We start from the raw sequence: 23,233 nt of genomic DNA on the forward strand, positions 1-23,233 counted from the left end.
TACAATCACAAATAATAACGGAGGCTTTGGATGACTTTGGAAACAAGGCTTCTGCTCTGAATACTCTGTTTTTTGATTATATCTGATCCTCTTACTCTGTCAAAGTAATCCCATTCTTTATATCTGCATTTTGCAGCCTGTTCCTGTGTCGCTTCTCTCTATCTGCACTGATTCTCAGTCGTATTTATCTTTGTTCAACGGCATGGCACTGCCACGCTCGCACCAATTAGCTCTGATGGAGAAAACTGCTGTTGCTGACAGCAGCCAGTTTGCAAGATGGTTTTCATGGAAATATTCCATCCTCTACACCCTATAATCACACCCAGTTTAACAAGGAAAATACTTTCTGTCCCTCTCTGTCTTTGTCTCTGTGTCTCACAGTGAATGGGTGTGAGTTATGGCTGCATTTCCAGTTTTGTCTCAGATCCAGGGAGCAGCCCACACAGCGGCTGGGATGTCAGAATGACTGTGGCCAAATTGGCTTAATGTGTTCTCAGTTTGCACTCTACAATATGCTGTTAAAAGACTTCTCAAGAGATACAGCTCGAGTTCTTTATGAGCTTCTTGTTCGTCAGTGCTGTTGGTGACAAATGAGTCTTTTTCTCATGCCTTTCTTGCACTGATTATGGTGCTGAAGCATACAGTGTCAGTGCAGCGCAGCTGAGTACTCAGTATGAATAATACTTAGAGCTCCTTTTCAGCTGCATGACATTTCTTCAGACAAGTGGACACGTACCAGTTTGTCACATTAGCTGATGGCTGAGTGGAAAACGGCAGCTACAGACTCAGGCAAAGTGTTAATTCTTCTTTCTTTTCTTTGTACCTCCTTGTTTGCTTATTTCCATTTTTCATTCAGTTCTCTCTCCAACATCTGTCTCTATTTCAGGATTTTGCGTTATTATGTATTCAAGTTTAACTTTGTCCTCCTCTCTTGCTCTTCATCTCTTCACACAGTGTTGTATAGACAACTATGAGGAGATGGTGAAGATCCTGCTGGAGCGAGGAGCCAGCGTTAACGCTCAGGACAATGAACTGTGGACACCGCTGCATGCTGCTGCTACCTGTGGCCACGCGGGACTCGTCAAGATACTCATCGCACAGTAAGTCAGGCAGATTCACTCCACCTGGGTTTCCTTCAGTGAGGCTCTTATCTTGGCCCAAATAAAGACCACCTCCATGAATGTCTGAGTGTGTTGTTATGAAGTATGTTATTATGCTCATTCAAGCTTCAGGGAAAATGAGTCATGGCACATAGTCTCACTGTGAAGACCATGCATGCAAGCTCCCTGATAAGCATCAGGTTTGATTCAGCTCAGCAGGTGACCGATCGATTGCTTCACTGTAATCAATCAGAGCATCATAGTATTGAGAAAAAAAATACACCATTTCTGTGTTTTAAAAAGTTGGAAAAAAAAGTACAGAGAAACAACCCAATAGATCAATTACAATTCTGACTCAGGCTGAAGTTCAACAGATTCTGCAGGAAGTTGAAGTTTAAAGTTCATATTGACCAGCCAGCCTCGTATAATCAATAACTGTCTGAAGAGGAAGAGATGGGCAGAGCTGAACACCTCCACCAACACTCCTGATGGTAACACATACTCACACCATGGTCTGAAATTAACAGGCATCGTATTATCTTGCTGACAAAATGTGCAGGTATAATTGCATCCACTGTCCCCAGTGGGCCACGGACGGTAATTTGTAGGGAGCTTGAATTATTTTTTAATTGAGTTCTGGGCAAGAGAAATGAGGTTCACTGTTCCAAAAACAACAGAGGATGCATCCTGGAGCAGCAAAAATTGATGGTAATGTGCCTAGTGGCAGAGGAAATGGCGAGCCCATGCTATTAAAAGAAGACAAAGCATTGTAATAACTTCAGAAAATACATAAACAAGGTCTGGAAGAAGCAAAGAACATACATGGCAAAATCAGCCTCAAAACAATATTTGGGAATATTTTCCAGCATCAGTATGGTTAATGTAACTGTATGCAAAAACACATTCATCACATTTTAATTTGGAAAGTTGTGAAACAACAATATGATATCATCCCATCATCTTAATGTGATCCCAGCGAAAGTCAACAAAGCATATTATCAAATTACGTCCAGCTGGAGGACATGTAATGATGTACAAATGGCACAGATTGAGCTAATTCCATCTTTGTTATGCAAATGTTGTTAATAATTCAATTACACTGACCCAGGTTTTCCTGGGACAAAAAAAAATAATGTTCTCATTACATGGAACACCTGCAAATATGTTAAATAAGTAAAGATGACTTATATGAGTACAGCCACTGTGAACATGTTTGATTAGGATTTAATTGGACAGGTTTTTATTAGTATTTAATTACATCCTAATGAAGATATAATAGCAAAACACAAGTGCATATGCCAAGAGGCAATGGAGACAAATTAACACACTGTATGTGTACTTAGCCATATGATTTCTACTTTAGTACGTGGAGGGCTGAATTACAGCTCTATGCAGCGACTAGAAACACAAACACACACACATTATAAAGACACACTGCTGCCATCTGTTGACATGCAGCACTTGTCAAATCGCTCATATTGTCACTTGGACTCATTATCCACAGTGAAATTACTGATTAAAACCAGCTGAATAATGCAGGCCAACTTGCTCTGGACTGAAAGAATTTAATTAGCATCATCAATTAGTGCTCAAACTGAGATTTATTTAGTCATGTCCGTCCAAGGCTTTGAGTTATAGATCAGCAGTTTCCTGATTTTTTTGCGTCTCACAGCGGATCAGAACATGAGACGCGGGCCTGTTTTAATATGATGATTAAAGTTATTTCAGTTATTTTTACCCTTCTGAGTACAGCACAGATGGTGCCATTAAGAATGATATATTAAACACTTTCCCTTGTGTTGTCCTCACGGCAACCACAGAGACGGTACATTTGGAGCATTTATTAACCTCTCAAGATTAATATTACAGATTTGTTTAATTATTCATCTGCTCGTCTCCCACAGCGGTGCAGATCTGCTGGCAGTCAACTCTGATGGGAACATGCCCTACGACCTGTGTGAAGACGATCCAACACTGGACATCATTGAGACAGCCATGGCCAACAGAGGTAGAGTGTGAATGCTTAAAGAGATGGCAAAGCGGCACACACTGGGGTCCGTGGACAGAATTGTTAGACGGCAGACCTCTGCTCATAGGAATATTTTTTTCCCGCACCCTTGAATAAATTTGAGAACTTATCAGTCTGCAGACAGATTGAATAAAGGAGATAACGTCACTTCTCCATGCAGGGTAATAACGGGTGTGCTGCCGTCTTTCATCAGTGTTATGCCTGTTAGATCTTGCTTGTAACGCTATCAATTTATCAATACAGGTCAACCAGCAACATGTTTAACATTCAATGTGTGTGCAGTTTGCAGTCTAATAATTGTGGTGCATTTGCCATTTACATTCCTACTTAGTTTTGAGACAGTGGGTGTTTGATTTCAGACAGAAGCAGACAAAAGCTGCCTTTCTTAACAACTAGACATATTTTTTTTTTTTTTTTTGCCCAATAGACGGATTGAAAACACTGTCTGCAGCTGACTTTTTAATGTTTATGGCTCTCATTTTAAAACCTCAGCTCTGTTAAATGGGTACTTGATGGCTACGCAGTACATTTAAACACACAAAAAATGTTGAGCAAACATCAGGCCGATTTAAAAACTAAGACCATTAAAAACCGTAAATTATCAAAACCACTGCAACAAAATGAATTCAAATCAGCGCATGATAAATTACAAGGGGAAAAATAGTACTGCATGCTCAGAAATTGAAGCTGCATCTAAACCAGAAAAGGCAGTGAGTAAAAATATGTTTTTAATTGCGATTTAACGACTAGCACTGAAACTGACAGCGTGATAAGATGAATGAGGCTGTGGCAAAGTTTTGGGAAAACCTTGTTGACTTTCAGTGTCGGGCTAGCTCTGTGATGTCTGTTTAATGACCTGAAGCAAGTAATGTGGAAATTAAAAGTGCAACAGGTCTGAGAGATAAGCTAAGGCTAGTCCATTCAAGCACTTACAAACAAGACATAACATTTTATAGCTATTCCTGTACTGAACAGGTAGACTATGTACTAATGCCAGGATATATATGTTTATGTGTGAGGGTCAGGAGCCTAAATGCGGCATTTTTAACAAACTACAACGGGGATATTAGTTCCTGGCCCTTTCTGATATGAAATAAATAGCTATAATCCATCCAAGAAGAAATCACAAGATAAGCGAATTTTTCAAATGGAGTTTAACTTTGATATCTTTGATAAAGGTGAGAAACGCTGGCTTTGACTTCTGATTTGATCTGCAAGCTGATATTAAAAGAAGACTAAAAATTACCCCGAAGATTAAACTGTAGCAGCATTCATAAAATGATGAAATACCACACAGCTGTTTCACATAACCTATAAGCCACAAAATGATGGAGTTAGTCAACAATGTGCTCCTTGGTGTTGGAAAAGAGCAGGTTCACATTTGCAGGTTACCTTAGAGCAGACGAACATGTAGTTCAAGCAGCTCCTTAGACTTTTGCTCTTGTGTTCTGGCTTTTGGAAAATCTCTCAAAAGTTTCCACCTCTCAAACACTCTAGACACTTCTGCTACTACTGTATAAACCATAATGTAAATGGGCAGTTATTGCTGGAGAGATGGATCTAGGAAGCATTCAGCTGCAGTTTAGATAAGGAATATGTAAAGCTTCCTTAACCGCTGCAGATTGAAGCAGTTGGCGGCCTTGAAAGCCTGCCTGCCACAGGAACAGATTGCTGAAGATGGCAGTGAAGTCGTGACCTCAGAAAGCACTTTGTATCCCACTCAGTTGCAGGATTGACACTCTCGTTAGCTCTAAGAAGTTCACAGTTCTCCTGACGGGATGCCGATTAGGATACTGTATATTCATGCTGTGTCCTGGTAAACAGCTGCAGACGGACTTCAAGGAGATCCCCGCTGAAGTACACATATGTCCATAAATGCATATCGGTGATGAAGGACGGGACTTTAGATGTGCGTCTGGGTTTGTGTGATACAAAGAAACTCTCTAACAAAGGGTATCGGGGTGATAGACAACATTATTTACCCTGGAGTGAAATCAACCTTCTTAGCACCAGCTCTTGTCAATGTTTTGCTTTTGTTTTCGGGTAAACAGTTACATCTACAGGCTGGCATGTGTGCACACAGCTGGCAACAAAGCAACAAAGTCTGGCTGCGGGGGCTTTTCAGTGTAGAAGAATGCTGTAGTGTGACTTGGCTGCTAAAATGTGGTTGGTTTATTGGAATGCGTCGACATTTTAGGAAATACACTTTTTTTGTTGTTGTTTTTTTGGCAGATAGCTTAATGGAATTGATACCAATCTGAAAACATGCACAAGGAGACACAACTAGGAGCCTTTGCCAGGTGAATGGAGATCTCAGGAAGTCAGGGCTACCAGCCAAAGAATATTCTGGCACCCCCATAAAATGCTGAATTGTCCTTGTTTTTAAAGTTTTTGTATTAAAGACATGAAACATAAAATGCTAATTAATGAACTTTAGAGATGCTGGAGGGCTAATATTGTAGTTTTGACGACTCTTTGCAGACTTTGTCATAGACACGAAAATGTGGAGCCAAACTCATTTCTCCTTCAAAGTGAGATTCAGCTATTATTTCTTGCTGGGCCATTTATCTAAAGCTGAAATAAAGGTCACATAAAGTCTTACATGCCCCCAGAATTTATCTTTCATTTCAGCTTCTCAGCTCAACATACTGCAAAGATGGTTCATTTTTACCATGACAGTATACAATCTGGTTTTAGTCCTGCTGTAAAGGGGCTGTTTTAGTGTCTGCAGCTTTAAATGGAGTTGAGCTGTCCACGCTCCCTTCAGGAAGAAGACTCTCTCTGTGTCCGTGATTGACAGGCCTAGAACTTTCTATCGCTGCAAGCTTTGTCTGTCAATACACATGGAAATATCTCTGAATTTATACCAATGCTGTTGTTTTTTTAACCCATATGTGGTGAGTTTATTAGACAACTTGAAGTTAAAATAAAGATAAAGATAAGATAAAGATAAAGATAAAGTTCTTTATTTCTCCCCACTCCAGGGGAAATTTACATTGTTACAGCAGCTTATGTAACAGTAGACATAGTGATAAGAATAAAAGAATAATAGAACAATAGTAATAATATTTACAATATATACAAGGGTGACAGATGAGGGTAAAGTGGCTTAACAGAAAAAATAAAAATAAAGTTTAAAAGTGCAGAGATGTGCAGTGCAAGAATGTCAGTGCAAATTTTATGGTTTAGGGTGGTAATGATATAGTCCAGTTTATGTTAACATCAGCCAGTGATGCTGATGTTGTAAAGTCTTATAGCAGATGGGATGAAGGACCTGCGATAGCGCTCTTTCTTGCAGGGTGGATGTCTCAGTCTGCTGCTGAAGGAGCTGCTTAAAGACCCCACAGTGTCATGCAGTGGGTGAGAGGGATTGTCCATGATGGATGTGAGCTTTGACAACATCCTCCTCTCACCCACCTCCTCTATGGAGTTCAGGGAACAGTCCAGGACAGAACCTCCTCCTGACCAGTCTGTTTAGTCTCTTTCTGTCCCTTTCAGTGCTCCCTGCTCCCCAGCAGACCACTGCATAGAAAATAGCAGACGCTACCACAGAGTCATAAAATGTCCTGAGCAGAGTCCTGCACACTCCAAAGGACCTCAGTCTCCTCAGCAGGTGGAGACGACTTTGGCCCTTCTTGTACAGAACCTCTGTATTGTGTGTCCAGTCCAGTTTATTGTTGAGGTGAACACCCAGGTATTTGTATGTGTCCACCATGTCAATGTCCAAACCCTGGATGTTCACCGGTGCAGTCCGGGGTGTCCTCCTCCTGCTGAAGTCCACGATCATCTCCTTCGTCTTACTGGCGTTGAGCTGCAGATGGTTTCGCTCACACCAGTCAACAAAGTCAGAGATGACCATCCTGTACTCCCGCTCGTCCCCCTCAGATACACACCCAACAATGGCTGTATCATCGGAGAACTTCTGGAGGTGACAGCTCCCAGAGTTGTAGTGGAAGTCCGATGTGTACAGGGTGAAGAGAAAGGGGGAGAGCACTGTCCCCTGTGGGGCCCCCATGCTGCTGACTACCACATCAGACACACAGTCCCGAAGCCTCACGTACTGTGGTCTGTTGGTGAGGTAGTCGATGGTCCAAGCAGCCAGGTGACAGTCTACTCCCGCTCCTTCAAGCTTCACCCTAAGCAGAGAAGGCTGGATGGTGTTGAAAGCACTGGAGAAGTCAAAGAACATGACCCTCACAGTGCTGCTGGGTTTCTCCAGATGAGTCAGTGATCTGTGCAGCAGGTAGATCACTGCATCATCCACTCCAATGTTCGGTTGGTAGGCGAACTGCAGTGGATCCAGATACTGGCTCACCTGGGGACGGAGGTTCTTGGTAGTTTAGCAGTGGAGAGCAACAGGTTGGAAATGGCATTAAAGTAACTGCAGGTTCAGCTGTAGTCTTAAGTGCTTGTGTTTCAGTCACCATTTCACACTTGTTTTGTTGTCTGTGTTGGCCGCTCTATTTAACATAGCTAATATGAGCACAGAGAGCATGAGAGAAGCAAACAGATAAAGACTGGCCAAGCTTGGGTTGCCCTGAAGCACAACTGGGAAAATGAAATCACAATAACCTACATCCAGTTGCTGTTTTTTGGTTTCATTGTTGTGGCATTTTAAGATTGAACAAAGGATAAAATTAGACAAATGGGATGTGTGAATCAAATTTAAGAGTTACCAAAGATAAGATTGGGAGACCTAACGTGCCAACTGAAGTTATGAGTACACTGAATAATCCTGTGGAAAGCAGCAACCCAACTGAAGCCTATGGAGCCCATATGAGACTTAAGACAGGAAGTTCATGCCCTCTCTATGTCTGCACGTGTGAGTTGAAACTTGGGGCACGCTGAGCCAAGCAGAAATAATGCCAACCTAGCAGAAATAAAACAGAGGAGGTGGTCTAACTTTTGATAGATCACTTCATGTGCATCTTCATTAGATGGTGATGGGTTGTGGCTTTCCAGAACGGAAGAGGTGTGTTTAGAAGGAATTTCCATAGGTATAAAAGACGATGTAACACTTTGTGTAGTCAGTTAAAATCTCGAGATTTTGCTCATGTTTGTTCTTACAGCCTTTGTATTGAATAAACATTATTCGCATCAGACTCTGAAGACTGCTTGAAGACTCTTTCTTGAAAACTTTTTTGAAGACTCCAACTTTTGTTCCAGAATTGATTTTTGACTAGGTGTGTGACAAAGCTGCCTGATCATCTCTGGCCCTTAGCAGGCAGACTGAGTCACAACATCATGTTGAAGTTTCCACCTGCTCTCAATGTACCTCAGCTTTGTTCCACAGAGCCTTGAACTGTGTTCATACCATCAAAGCTAATGGTAATGTTAGCCATATTAGCAGCGCAACCGTGCTAACAGTAAGAATTTTCCCGTTAAGGAATGCCAAAGGTAAACATCTTCATATCTTAACAGCTCTTACTTTATACCACTGAGGTCTTTACAACCTAAAAACCCAATAAAAATGGATTTTCACAGTATGAAGACCTTTAGTGCCTCTCAGCCCCTCTCCACCTCTGCTGTGGAGATCCAACAAACACTTGACTGTTTAAATACTATATCCAGGCAAACAGCATAAATCTCTGAAAGCTTTTTAAACAAACATTAGTGTTATCAAATAAATCACTTCACATGCTTCTCTCCGAGTCTCATAGACAAATATTAGCTCCAGATTAGCAGCCATAACTAACTGCAGAGTTATCTATTTTGAGCCAAGCAGACTAGTTGCCTATTCATGTGTTCACACAGGTTTAGTTACATGTGTGAGGCTGTGGGCTGCTGTTGATGCAGTGTGTGTGTGCATGCTTAAGAAGTAGTAGCAAACAAGACGAGGCTGTAAAATTTTCCGCGGTTAAGGTGCCCTTCAGCAAACACTAAATTCCAAATGCATCGGTGGAGCTGCTTGGTGGCAAACAGAAGAAGGCTGCATGGAAGCAGGGTGGTGCAGGAGAGCATTATGTGCGTTCAGTCGTATTTCCCTGGATAATTGAAGGTCAAAGAAGCCCTGTTATTTTAAGTACTGTATCAAAAACAAGAGCAGGGTTAATAATTTTGAACAGCACAAATAGGGCACATGACACCACATTGTGTGGGTTGCATGCTGGATGTGAGAAAATATTGGAATCACATACTGAGAGAGACGGTGGGGGCTCGGAGAGGGAAAACAGACACTCGAAAATGAGGTTCTCTGCTTACAATAGGATCTCTCGTGCTGCAGAATGCAGATAGCGGTACAGTAGGTGAGAAGAATGATTATTAAGCTGATCAAAGACGGCGCAGCACTGCTAATTGCTCCCGTAATGTTCTCAGCACTGTACTGGTGGATAAGACTGGTCTCTCCAGAGAAGCTGCAGTGTTTGGGCACACAGGCAGGCAGTCTCTCTCTCTAACACACACACATGCACAGCACTTGATATGCAGCATCGACTGAGCTGACTCTTCCTTGATCCTCCCCTGTAGAGCCCAGTTCATCTGCGATGAGCCGCAGTGATAAGCAGGAGATCGGTCTAGCTGAAACTGAAGGGGTGAAATAGAGCGGGGCATGCAGACTTGTCAAACCACTGGCTGCACAACTGACACTGATAATGCAGTTGTTTTTTTTTTTTTTATGCCCAGTCAAATTCAAAATTGTATTGATGGAGGAAAGATAAATTCCAGTTAACTCCATGATACCCACCAATTCAAGCACTGGACAATGAAATATCATTTGAAAGCACAAGGCGGTGTGCAAAACAGTGTACATCATTTTTAAGAAGCAGCAGCAGCAATAGTTCTTTATTTTGTAATAAGAGTAAATAAACAGCGCACCCTCTTGAAGGGGTTAAGACTGTAGACTGCTGATTAGAATGGACCTGGTGTTTGTTAGTTCTCTAAAGAGATTTTTGTAGGTTCAATTTAATGCTGGAAAAAAACAACTGACAGAAAATAATTGCACAATCATTGTTAATTGTTTAAGTACTTTGTTAGGCACATTAAACATTTGTCCCAGCTGTTTGAATGCGCCACTGTAAGTTCAACATATTTATGTAAATTTTGAACTGTTGGCCAGGCAACACATTATCTAATTTATCTGTCTGCACACTTTGTGTGAACAGTCTGTTTAAAATGAGTTTCAACGTCCTCAGTGAAGCACAAAAATACACTCAATAACGAAGCTAGACGCAGCATTGTGTCCCCAGATCAGTGACTTTTATCGGTTTTATATCACTGTAAAATTACAAACTGTTGGCAGGGAAAAACTCAGCTTTTGCAGGAAAATGTGAAGGACATTTTATAGACTAAGCCACTTAAAAATAACCAGCAAGTCAATCAGTAATGAAAATAGTAACTAGTTATGGCCCTTTTCTGATTTACTGCTCTTGGCTTTTGTGTCTTGGCTCTTCCTGGAGCTTCAGTCTTTGGTGGAAACAGAAGGAAGTGTGAGTGGAACTAATGAGATAATTAAGTGTCAGATAGCAATGATCGGCAAGGACAACTTCCCCCAAACATCCTTCTTTTAAAATAATGAAAATGAATGCATATTTCAAGAGAGAAGTCAAAATAGGCACAAAAGAGAGACGTAAAGTGCAGTGTGTCCAGTTGTGCTTTTACTATGCAGCCGCTACAGTCACTGAGTCTACAGGAAACGGCTATAAATTTGCCATAGCAGACGTAAGATGGACACACTCAATCAACAATTATAGTTTGTTCCACAAACTCCATAGACGGTCTGAGTTTGAGAAAGGCTCCTGTCTGGTTGTTGATCATTTCTCTGTTTACAGCAATGAAAAATGCCTGTTAGATTTTACATTTTGTAAAACTTATGGGTATTTTCAAGCTATGGGGCATCATTGCAGTGAAATCAGAACATGGCAGAATCGAGGCAAGTAAGATTTGCGACAGACACCAGAGAGACCGTTGCTGTCTGACGGAAACAGCAGAAAACACAAAATGAAAATAGCTGCTGGTGGGATGCATTTTATTTACATCACTGCCATCGGCCTGATTCATGCCTTTACACACCCTCTGATTATTACAAATGCTCACAATCACTGACCAACACATGAGTGGGCACCTGTGACATTGAAACAGGGTTTTGCCTCAGAAATAGCCACCCAGAAGCAGGAGGACAGGATGAGTGGATAGATTTGCCTTCAGCTTTATGCGCCACAGTTTATTACTCTGTGTCACCAGAAAGGTCAACAATAAAATATGCACAGGAAGGTGATACCTGTCTGCTCCCACTATTTATTTCAAGGAAGTCTGGCCAGGTTTTGTGTTTAAATAGCTAACTCATCTAAATAGTCCAACTTAGAGCTTTTATTTTCTGCCGTTTTCACTTTAAGGATGGTTAACCTTTCAGGTAGGAACAATTAAAAATCATTCTATTCTTTTTTTTTTTAGCTGAAGGTTGCTTAGCATTTGATTTGATTTGCTGTGCTTTTTGGACCTCGTGCACCTGATTCAGTTCCAAGTTAAGCCACATATTCAGTCGGTGACATGCTGCCAAAACAGAAGAGTCACAGTTCTGACTGACAGGCTGTTTTCACAATTGTTAATCTGACATTTCTTTCAATTTGCTGGACAGCACAGTACGTTGCTGCCGAGCTGTGGGAGGATGAATTCTTCGCTGAAGTGTGGCGGTCACACTATTCAGTCCTACCTGGCGGTGGGACGACAGATTAAAGGAGGAATTTAGAGTGCTGGTGACATACAGGCTCACCTGAGCTTGACCTGGACCTAACTCCTCAAACCTCTTTGCATAAAAAATGATAGAAGAGCCAGCATGACAGTTACATCCCCTGCCTCCCAGATAGAATGGTCATTTTATTTCTTTCAGATATTCAAATCCACTTATAAATGCTGTACGCAGCTTCTGTATTGATCTCACAAATTGTTTGCCCATTTTGCAGGAAATAACTGCCAGGCAAGTTAAATAATTGAAATAATTATCTAAATGTGAATTTACTTCCTGTAATCATTTATATTTTATTTAGAATAGTACCACATTTATGAGTTTGGGCCTTGTTGTGCCTGTTGTAACTGTGACAACAGAAAGCAGAGCCTGTCTCTTGAATGTATTTCCACTCTCCTTGAAACCTCATCTTTTTGTGTCTGTGCTCAGAAGCTTTTATTGTGGAGTCCATGAACCGTTGCTGATAGAAAACATCCAGTGTAATTTAAAAAAGGTGTTGCTGACAATCCAGAAAAAGCTCTATAAAGTTCAATTTTTAAATTTATTTCAAGCATAGTGTTATGTCCCAGCCTCATCGTGCCATATTGTGTTGTGTCGCAGCTTCATCACCCCAAGGTGCTTCTCTGTGAGCCTCGGATCATAAAGCTGCCATGTCGTCACGCTGCAGTCTTGTATTATGTCAGGGGAAAAAACTGTCTCCCACATTATCAACTCTGGTTCTGCTTGCATGTTTGATTGACAGGCATCACCCAGGAGATGATCAACGAGACACGAGCGTCAACGGAGAGGAGGATGCTGGGAGACATTCAGGAACTGATGAGACAAGGAGAGGAGGTCAACCAGCACGACTCTCAGGGAGCCACGCTGGTAAGAGGCTCATTTTTACCCCCTCCTAGTCAGTCCGAGCTTCTTCATCTGTTCAGCTGAAATGAAATTCTGTTCCTACAGGATTTGTGCTGTCATGATATAGAAGTACGACTTCGATATGATACCGGGGTTAATATAATGACACTGAAACAGTACAGCAGTAAAGCCCACACAAGGCTTCAATCTCAAAGTGACAATTTCTGCTCAGATATCTCTGGTTTGTCAAAATTTTTTATAGTATGAATATTATATAGTATGAATATTTTTCAATATATTTGTGAAAAGTTAGCTTGATACCAAATTTTGATATAGTATCATCCAAAGTGCTAAAAAGGGGTTGATGGACAATTTAAAAAATAAAAAATGTGTAGATGTGTGTATGCTGCATGTATTATATAAACTACTGTTCACATGTTTGGGGTCACTTAGAAATGTCCTTATCCTTATTTTTGAAAGAAAAGGAGTTTTTTCAATGAACATAACATTAAATTAATCAGAAATACAGTCTAGACATTGTTCATGTGGTAAATGACTATTCTAGCTGGAAACAGATGATTTTTAATGGAATATCTCCATAGGGGTACAGAGGAACATTTCCAGCAACCATCACTCCTGTGTTCTAATGCTACATTGGAAGGCTAATTGATGATTAGAAAACCTTTGTGCAGTTATGTTAGCACATGAATAAAAGTGTGAGTTTTCATGGAAAACATGAAATTGTCTGGGTGACCCTTAACTTTTGAACAAAAGTGTGTATATGCAGGGCATCCTCGACTTACGTCAGAGTTCCGTTCCCACAGCTCGACATAAGTCGATTTTCACCATAAATCGGAACTCCATCAGAAGAGTCTGACTTACGCTTGGGAGTTATAATGAAGGGCAAAAAATTAGCGAATGTAGCACAATCCAAGTTGGCGTACAATCGGCAAATGTAAACAAAGCCGTCTTATAACGCCACATGACGACATATCCGTCCACTCCACTCACCAACTAGTTCCACCTAATCAGTTTCGACGAAACGCGGTAGGTCAAGGACGTCATAAACCGAGGACCACCTCTATATCTACAAAGTACTTGATATATCAATCTTAAATTTCACAGGTACTAGTTTATGTTTTAAAAAAAAAGAAAAGTAGAAGGCGCCTGATGATTTCAAATCAAACATCCCAGTATCATTTTTTTTCTTATTTTGTTAATTAAAACCATTTTGACAAAATCCATGCCAGGCAGTGGATGATGTAAAAAGAAGCCATAAAACAACAGCAGTGAATTATTGTTCCACAGGGTGCAAGCTATTGTTAAGTTACCAGTGTGAATACTTTGCTTTCAAGATGTTCCCTACAGTCAGTCGGCCAGAAAGATAAAGCCAAATTTAGTGGTTATCATTGCTCTTAATTGCCTCATCAAATTGAGATGGTGACACTCATTTGATGTATATCTGAGGACATGGGGATGATGTAATTATATTACCCAACACATTCACTAAGCTGTCACTCTGTGAGTCCTTTGAACAAGTTGGCATGTCTGTCAGCAGCAACGTTTGCCAAGTTTAAAGGTGTTGGCTTCCTCAGCATGTGTATGAAAACCATCCTCCGCAGATGGACTCTGTGCTGTCTGTGTCCTTGCCTTGACTGCCGGCTAAATGATGACATTTTTTGCTCCGTGTGTCTGCTTTGGCAATCTGTGGACGGTCAGCCAGAGCACTTGTATTAGCGGCCATGCCTCTTGTTTCGTCACTGTGAAAGCTGCAGTATGCATATGAGACTATAAAAAAGGTTGGCACGTCCACTGTGTCTGCAGGGAGAGGAAGCTACACACACACACACACGCACACACACACACACACACACACACACACACACACACACACACACACACACATACACACACACACACACACACACACACACACACACACACACACACACACACACACACACACACACACACACACACACACACCCCGTCAGCACAACTCATAGGAAAAACATCTTCTATTATAACACTGTCTTTCTGTAGGTATCGATACTAATAAAAAGGTGTGTATTATTGTCCCTAACTGCAAAGTATTGCCATACACTTCCAGTATCAGTACACAGAACAACACGACACAGGATAAAATATCAGATGAAAGCACAAAAGTTTGTTCAGAAACTGTTTCCATAAAATCATAAAGTGATATAATGCATATATAAATGTATGCAGTGCACACACAAAGTAGCAATAAAAATAATGTAACGTGGCCAGATTTGTGTGTGTGTACTGTTTCAGGGCTTACACAGTGAACACAAAGCGTCACCTTGGCAAAGAGCTGCTGAATAACAAATCTGTGATGTTTCTGTGCAATTAAAGTAACATTAGCTCTCCTTTCTGTAGCTGCTTCACAGTAAATTGTCAAAGTACTGAGAATATATTGTGACATTAAAGCTGAAGTGTTCTATCCCTGCAGGTGGCTTTTTTTAGACAAGTTGAACCAAGCTGAGACTATAAGTTAGAGGTAGAGATTTAAATACACTTTGACAGCTTTTGAACAGTTTTTCCCACGCAGCTGCTGCTGTTGCTCTTCAAATAGGATTTTTATTTATCCACCTCAAAATTACCCAAAACAAGAGGGGTAGCTTGTCTTTTCAGTTTGAACTCTCATGCTGGGTGGATACATAGAGGGGTTTATCCTGTGTTTCTCTTGCCGAGGTTTCTTCTATGTTAGTGTTTTTACTCATCAAATAGTCAGTCTTGAATTTCCCATGGGATCAATAAGCAACAAGCAAATGCAACACCTGCAAAAGCACTAATATCTCGGCATGGATGAAAAAACGCCGCCTTCAACTCAACCTCTCCAAGACTGAGCTCCTCGTCATCCCAGCCAGTCCCTCTACACAACAAAAAATGAGCATCAACGCAATTGAAACCCACAAAGTGTGCCACAAAGTTCGATGTCATGATCGATGACCAAGTATCCTTCAAGGCTCATGTGGCGTCTGGCGTCGGTTCGTCCTGTACAGCACCAGGAAGATCAGATCCTTCTTGTCTGAACATGCAGCACAACTACTGCAGCTCCTTACTGGCAGGCCTCCCTGCATGAGGGTCAAACCTCTGCAGAGGATCCAGAATGCAGCAGCATGTCTGGTTTTCAACCAGCCAAAAACAGCACATCACCCTAGTGTTCAGATCGCTTCACTGGCTTCCAGTTGCTGCCTGCATAAAATTCAAAACTCTAACACTTGCATTCAAAACTACAATGAAAACAGCTCCCTCCTACCTGAACTCTCTCATTCAGGTCTACACTTCCTCCTGCTCACTAAACTTGGCTAACAAAATGCTCCTGATCCAACCACCACGACAGGTCCGGTCCATAACTAGACTCTTCTCAAAAAAAATCCTATTATGTCTGCACTTCCTATAGACACCATGGTCCTATTATCACACTTTAACTTGTTCTATGGCTCTTATCCAGGTTGTTTTGTCCTGACTAGATCCTTGTTTGTGTTGCATCTACTCTCACGTCGCTTCAGATAAAAGCTGCTGCTAAATGAAACTGTAGAATTGTAAAATTATCCAAGCAAAACCAGAACCGCTGGGGCGATCAAAGAGAAAATATTATCCTAATATCGTGCTTTGTGCTTAAGCAATTATTTAGTTTTGGCTTGTTAACTGTCCAGTAAGTATGACAAAATTAAACAAAACCTTACAGAGCTAGAAATAAAGCCAAATAACCTGACTGTAGCATCGTCCTACCCGGCAGCTTCTGGATGAAGTGCTGCAGACTCCTACACACCAGATTATCAGGCATCACAGGTCTGCACCAAGAGGGAAAAAAAGCAAATGGCGTGTAAATATTCAGCAGACCGTCTTTATTATGGATTCACCTTTTAAAGATTATGTGCTCTGCAACGCTGTCTCCCGAGGCTATTAAACCTTCAAAGCTAATCAGGCGTTTAGAGACTCATTATAATCTTCTTAAGAGCAAATCAGCTGTATGATTTAAATACGCTCCGTAGATATACAAGTTATCTTGTTGTGAGTGCTAAATACACCTGCGGTCATGATTATGAAAAAAAAGTCACTGGATTACAATAAAACTGCAGTAATAATAACTATGCATTAAAGTGAAACAATAGTGCACAAAGAAGAAAAGCCACATTTCACCACAGTGGGAATAAACTGATGCAAGGTTAGGCTGAAAATTGACTTAAAATTCATGGATTCATAACTAGCAGAATGTCCTGTTTGTTTTGCCCCGTTCTTGTGAAAGTTATAGGCCACAACTATGACATGAAAAACCCTAAATCTAAAAGTCGAATAACGTTAATCAATTAAATTTCTCACTAGTCTCTGGGGGCTTTTCTATTCACCAACTTATGGAGCCAGTTATTTATTATTAATGCGATTGTCACATCTCTCTCTTTCAGAACTGTGCTCTCAGTGTTGCATGTCATAGTTAGAGAGAACTGAGGCACGCATGAGAATTTAAACTAAGAAAGGTTTATTTTGTTATGCTGTGCACACTGTATGGGGATGTAAGGCAGTTTGTTTTGTAGTACTGGAGAAGTCTATCTAATAAAGTGGCCACTAAACTTGTTTTGTTTAGCAGTTTAGTGCAACGACGCATTATAAAGTTGCCAACGTATAATTTCCTGAGCAGGGCGTATAATGTCAGCCGCCTTAATGAAGTCTTCATTATGTATCAGAGATTTATCCACGCTGGGGAAACACAGTGACGGATCACTGGATGAAAATAGCTAGAGGATGGTAGTATCCCAGAATAACCCTGTTAAGCTTTAAAGTCTGACTACAGATTGTCTGATTGAGCTGCTTGTCCCTTTGCTTCATGCGTCCTGTTAATCTTCATTCGAGCATGATGAAGCAAACTAGAGCATGCCTTATTAAAATCGCCAGCAGAAGAGAGGAAGAGACCTGGACCAGGGTGGAAAGTTATGTAAGGTTAATCTTTTGTTTTCAAGTGAAATACATTTTGCGTCCTCGTTCTGACGTGCAGAAACAACAGTTTTTATGTTTTGTGGTTTCATCAAGCTCTAAGAGGAGATTTGTTTTTTTTCATGTAAAGTAGAAGTTTAGTTTACTTTAGTTTAATTGCAAAGGAAATTGCAACAAATAAAATGCAAAACGAGAGACGCTGAGGGGATAAGAAAGCACAAAGTGTAGTACGTCTTTGTGATAAACTCTCTCTTATGTTCATCTTCTTTCAATAAACAATTCCAGGTGTTTCACAGGTAACAAAAATATGTTTAGTACTGTCAGGGAGAATAAATGAAGCAAGTTTAGTTTTATGTACACAAAAAAGGAGGAAATGGTGTATGGAACAGTGAGACATTTTAAAGGAGAATTACCATAACTGAAAAAGTTGTCATTTATAATGAAAACTAGATGATTTACCAGCCATCTAAACACATATGTAGCTGCACGTCTTTAGATTATGGATGTAAACATGTTCCAGCATGCATTGAACAAGATGCATGGAAACCCAGGTTGCACAGGTCGCTGGAAATTATAACAGTATGTAGGAGAATATGGATCTGCGTTCTGGATGGTGGTTAAGCGTCGGGTGTGGCTAGCGTCCCAGAGGTGAAGTTCGACATGGTGTATCGTTTGGCTTCGTGCCTTTCTCCTCTGTCTTTTTACTTTGGAGTGTCTCTTCACACTTGGAAAAGCAGAACTTGAAGCTGACTGTTCTTTTACTTATTTTTATTCACTGCCTTTTAACACAGCATGAGACTCTGCTTCTGTTTTATTGTGCTGCTGTCTTAATATGTGTATGTTTTATTTATGTTTTATTTATTGTTTTAATGTTTTAATTCGTTGTTTATTGTACAGCACTTTGTTTCAGCGGCTGCTGTTTAAAGCGTTTTATAAACAAAGTTGAGTTGAGTTGAGAGTTGAGTTTTACAGACGTCTTGGTGGGGCGGTTGGGTTCTGCCTGTCGGACATTTTTCCTGCACTAGTTCTCTGTAGAGGAGATCCCTGGTGCTCCGGCCATCAGCTTTTCGCATTGTCTGACTGAGCCAGTGCATAAGTCTCTGTTTCAGCAGGGTGTGCATGTTGGGGATTCCAGCTCTCTCCAAGATGGTGATGTTTGACACTTTGTCTAGGATGTATAGAAAGAATGTGAAAGGCGTTGAGCTTCCTTCTTCTTGGGCGCATAGGGTCCAGAACTGTGCTGTACAGGAGGGTGCTTACAACACAGCACATGTAGATCTTGGTGTGTTCTTGTCCATACCGTCTTTGTCAGTCGAGACATGGTTGCCAGTTTGATCATTTGCTTTGGGGTCAAAAAAAGATGTCCGAATTTCCAGGTACAAGTACATGAAGTTGTGAAAGTTGAGGCCACGTTCTGTGCTGTCAGATCATGACCTGCAGTAGGTCTTGAGCAGAGTGGGTAGCAAATGCTGTGACATGGAGGAATTTCTGCTGAACTGAAGGCAAAAATCTTTTCATCCAAGCTGTATATCCAGTAGTATCCAGTAGATACAGTACCTGCCCTCTGTAGAAGGTGAGTTTTGATAATTTTGGTGGTTCCCCTGGCCTTCCATTATCAGCTCAAAAAGTTTTGCTTGTCCATTACCGATGGCATTTCTCTCAGCCTCAGCTGTACTTTGTGCTAATTAGGAGACGCTAACTTGCTAATCTAAGATGGTAAAGATGTACAAGTACTATGCATCCACATCAGGATTACTGTGGTAATGCTGCATTTAGTGGCAACTGGGACCCCCAAATTTCCAGTATTTGACTTTTCCTGCTTAGTGACTTGGGCCAAGTTTACCACCGTTGACTATTTCACCTCATTTTATTATTATACTTATATTCTAATTATTAACAGAAATCAATTGATCAACAGTTAACATCCCCATTCTGTGTTATTAATGAGTTTTATGTCCAAATATCAAAAACATTAAACATTGTACCATTAGCATCTCTTTTTGCTGCTCTTCCTTCAGTTAAGTGACATACATATCTGGTGACAAGAGATTGATGTTTGTAGAAAAGCAACAAATCAAATCTCTAGGCACCTTTAGTTTTTTCCTACTCTATGCATGGGATGCGGGATTGTAGAAAATAATCTAATTTCAAGTTCTGACCTCTGAAGTACATTGGTGAAGCATAAGTATGCTAACTTGTTGATGTTTGCATTTCATTCAAAGTGACTCCACACAGTGGATGCATTTATTTTTTCTAAGTAATTCTGCTATAGTTAAAAAAAGCTCATATTTATGTTTCAGTGCAATTCATATCATGTGCAAAAATCATGTGTAGAGCAGGTCTCTTTTCACACTGTATATTTTGCTCTTATATTTCGGTTGTATATATTTTTTAGTGTGTGTTAATATTGCCTTATATAGTTTATTTTTAATGCTGCGATACTAAGAGTGCTGAACTGATTTGCATTGTTTTCTGTAACAGTGACAATAAAGAGCTGTTCTATTCTGTTCTAAGCTGTCACCATGTACATGTAGCAATGTGCTCCCTTTTCTGATATACAGAACACAGGCACGGAACAGCTGTTTGCTACTAAAACTACTGTATACCTGTTTTAAAAAAAAGCTTTTGTAGGTTACAGTTCATTTCTGCAAATATATTTGCTTTCTTTGAGGTCTTGGCTTCTCTTGGCCTTCTACGTGGTTAAAGATTATATAGTTTACAAGAAGAACTGCAGCATCAAGGCTGATTTTCCTCTGCCACTAATCACTAATCTTGGATCCTATGTCATTTGCATTTCTCTACCTACTAGCGGTAACATAACAGATAATAACAGAGAATGAGGTGCGGCTTTTAAAGAACAAGACTGGGTTCATGTAAGTCAAACTGTAGCACGCATGCGTGAAGCGCAGGTTACACGTTGATCAATGGGCAAACATAAACAACCCGTGAGCGTTTCATTCCCTGTTCATTTAGTAAAATTGAACTGCGTGAAAGTGAAATAAATAAACCTGATGTGCAGCATTAGTCTAATTTAATAGCCACACCTCCCTCATTGACTTTACACTCACAGATTAACATCAGCACTTGCTCAAACTCATTCCCCCGCAGTAATAAAAATATTTTTAAGCTGTTTGTTATTTCAGACCAGCTATGTTCAGACCTTAATATTATTCATCCTGACAGCCAGAGTTTGAGTGGGGTCTGAGGTTATTGACACAGCAACCAAATAATCCTGCATGAAAAATCATCAGGCTGAAGGGCAGGCGCTGCCTCCTAAGTGCTGCCTTCACGTTGTATTTGTTTTTTTTCCCTCGGAGATTTGCATGGAAAGAAAATTCAGGAAAAGGAATTGTCCAAAGAAAACAACTACAAAATGTTATGATTGAAACCCAGAGATTTAAAGTTGTAGAAATCAGGATCACAGTAAATGCTTTTTTTAAAAAAATGTTTTGTTTTTATTTATTTAAAGCCAAATGACCAAAATTCACTATTTCAGTATTTAAATATGAATACTTGGTGGCTGGCTGTCGACTAAATTAAATATCTTTAAATTTCAGCCTGGTGGTCTCAAACACAGATGTCTTCTGTGGCTCTGGGAATTTGAGATGGGCCTTGTTCACTATTTTCTAAAAAAAAAAAAATAAAAATAATCATATCATCATCTCTGGTTTTTACTCTGATGCACAACACAGTTCCCCTAAAATTCAGCTCAGCAAATCAGGTGTCTTTTAAACTTCAAGATGTCAGTTTGAATATGAGATAAATAGCTGATTTGAACATCTGCTGTGTCATACAAATTTCCACTGAGTGGCCTGTTGGCAGGTCACAGAGGTTTAGGCGACTGTGACTAGAATTAATATCCTGCTATTATACGTATGATAACAGCGTGTGCACTAATTCACCTTTCATAGCTCTTGTTCCTGCATAATTGTTTCCTGATACAAGTAATTTAGTGACCTGCAGAGTGGGAGGGCGTCTCAAGGCAGCAGTTTTTAGCTGCAGTTGTTCAGTAACTTCAACTGCAGAAGAGATGTTGGAGCAAGACTCGGCAACCGCATCATCTGTTGTGGATCCTAATTTGACAGAACATGCTTGAAAGTGCTCAGTGACTTGCTCGCATCTCCAAACTTTGAAGCAAATAATGATCTGGTTCTATGGATTTTTGCTGATGTAGTGTAATGTCTGTATATGGGCAGCAAATCTCAGTTGCTAATACATTCTTTTGTATCTGCATTGTGGCTTTAGTGTAAAAACCACATTGGATTTTATGCATACAGCAAATCCTTTGCACTGGAAAAACCGAATCAGTTTTCCTCGTCTGCCCTTGCAGCTCCACATCGCAGCAGCAAATGGCTACGTACAGGCTGCAGAGCTGCTGCTGGAGGGGGGAGCTCGCATGGACCTGAGAGATTCAGATGGATGGCAGCCTCTTCATGCTGCAGCATGCTGGGGTCAGGTAAGGTAAACACAACAGGAAATGGATGAACGCACACACATACAAACACCTGCACACTAAGGTTTCTGAAACCATTAATGTAATTTGCTGTCACTGTTGTTGTTGTTGTTGTTGCTTCAGATGCATGTGGCGGAGCTGCTGGTGTCTCATGGAGCCAGTCTCAATGCCAAGACCTTCCTCGAGGAGACTCCCATTGGTAGATTTCTACTCTTTTATCAATATACCTGGTGGGGTATCAGGAGAAAATCTCTCATCTCTGCAGGGTCTCATTTCCAGCTTGTTCAGTCGATCCAAGTTTTGCATGGAGAGTGATTTCCCGCTAAGTGCTGATTTTAGATGTTCTTAAAGGAAAAGCTAAATCAGTTTTTGATATTTCATGAGTAAATCAGCTTTTACATTTTTAGCAGTATAGATAATTGGTGCATTTTAGGTGAAGTAAGTAATCTAGGAGTGTAGAGAAGAACAGCAAGCAGTTATATTGGAAAGAAGCTGACATACCGTCTCTTTTGTTCATGTCGCTTTAAGATCTGTGTGAGGACGAGGAGTTCAGAGCCATCCTGCTGGATCTGAAACACAAACACGACATTATCATGAAGTCACAGCTCAAACACAAGACCTCACTGTGTAGGCGAACATCCAGTGCAGGCAGCCGTGGGTAAGTGCTGACATCTGCTGGTGCTTTTGCAGCTACTCTAAGGCCTGTTTATTTAGCTTGTTTTAAAGTGGGAAAAGGCAGTTTCAGTGTGACAAAAGATGTGAGAAATGTGCTAAATTCAATTTAAGATGTGTAATTAAATTGAATTTAATTGAAAATGACTTCACAATGACTGATTAATACGGCCATCAGTGCAGTGTGCAGGTAGTTTTGACACGTATGTCTTTGGACCTCACAGTCTTCAAATATCTATTGTCGAGCTGTATTTAACTTCAGAAAGGTTTGATTCACATTTGCTGCTTTGATATTATTCTAGTCACTTTATCTTTCTGGGAACTGCACTTGTGTCCACAGGAAAGTGGTGCGGCGAGCCAGTCTGTCAGACAGACACAACTTGTGTCGTAAAGAGTACGAGACGGAGGCCATCGTGTGGAGGGGAGGAAGGGAGGAGGAAGACGACAAGGAGAAAGAGTCAGATCAGGAGAATATTCAAGTGGTAAATGTAAGATTT

The 23,233-nt window shown here is 40.6% G+C and overlaps 1 protein-coding gene across 3 annotated transcripts in view; it reads left to right on the forward strand.

The window, feature by feature from the left end:
• ppp1r16b (protein phosphatase 1, regulatory subunit 16B) overlaps window positions 1-23,233 on the forward strand; it is a 107,655-nt gene that overhangs the window by 80,239 nt on the left and 4,183 nt on the right. For 2 of the 3 annotated variants that reach the window (XM_023263039.3, XM_023263040.3), the window contains exons 4-10: window positions 955-1,100; window positions 3,005-3,108; window positions 12,552-12,676; window positions 21,942-22,067; window positions 22,188-22,263; window positions 22,593-22,722; window positions 23,077-23,224. In XM_023263039.3, coding sequence (XP_023118807.1) covers window positions 955-1,100; window positions 3,005-3,108; window positions 12,552-12,676; window positions 21,942-22,067; window positions 22,188-22,263; window positions 22,593-22,722; window positions 23,077-23,224 — 855 coding nt within the window. The remainder of the gene's footprint in view (window positions 1-954; window positions 1,101-3,004; window positions 3,109-12,551; window positions 12,677-21,941; window positions 22,068-22,187; window positions 22,264-22,592; window positions 22,723-23,076; window positions 23,225-23,233) is intronic. The other variant, XM_023263042.3, reaches the window with a different exon arrangement.

Source organism: Amphiprion ocellaris, chromosome 5 (assembly GCF_022539595.1).
Source record: "Amphiprion ocellaris isolate individual 3 ecotype Okinawa chromosome 5, ASM2253959v1, whole genome shotgun sequence".
Lineage (NCBI taxonomy): Eukaryota > Metazoa > Chordata > Actinopteri > Pomacentridae > Amphiprion > Amphiprion ocellaris.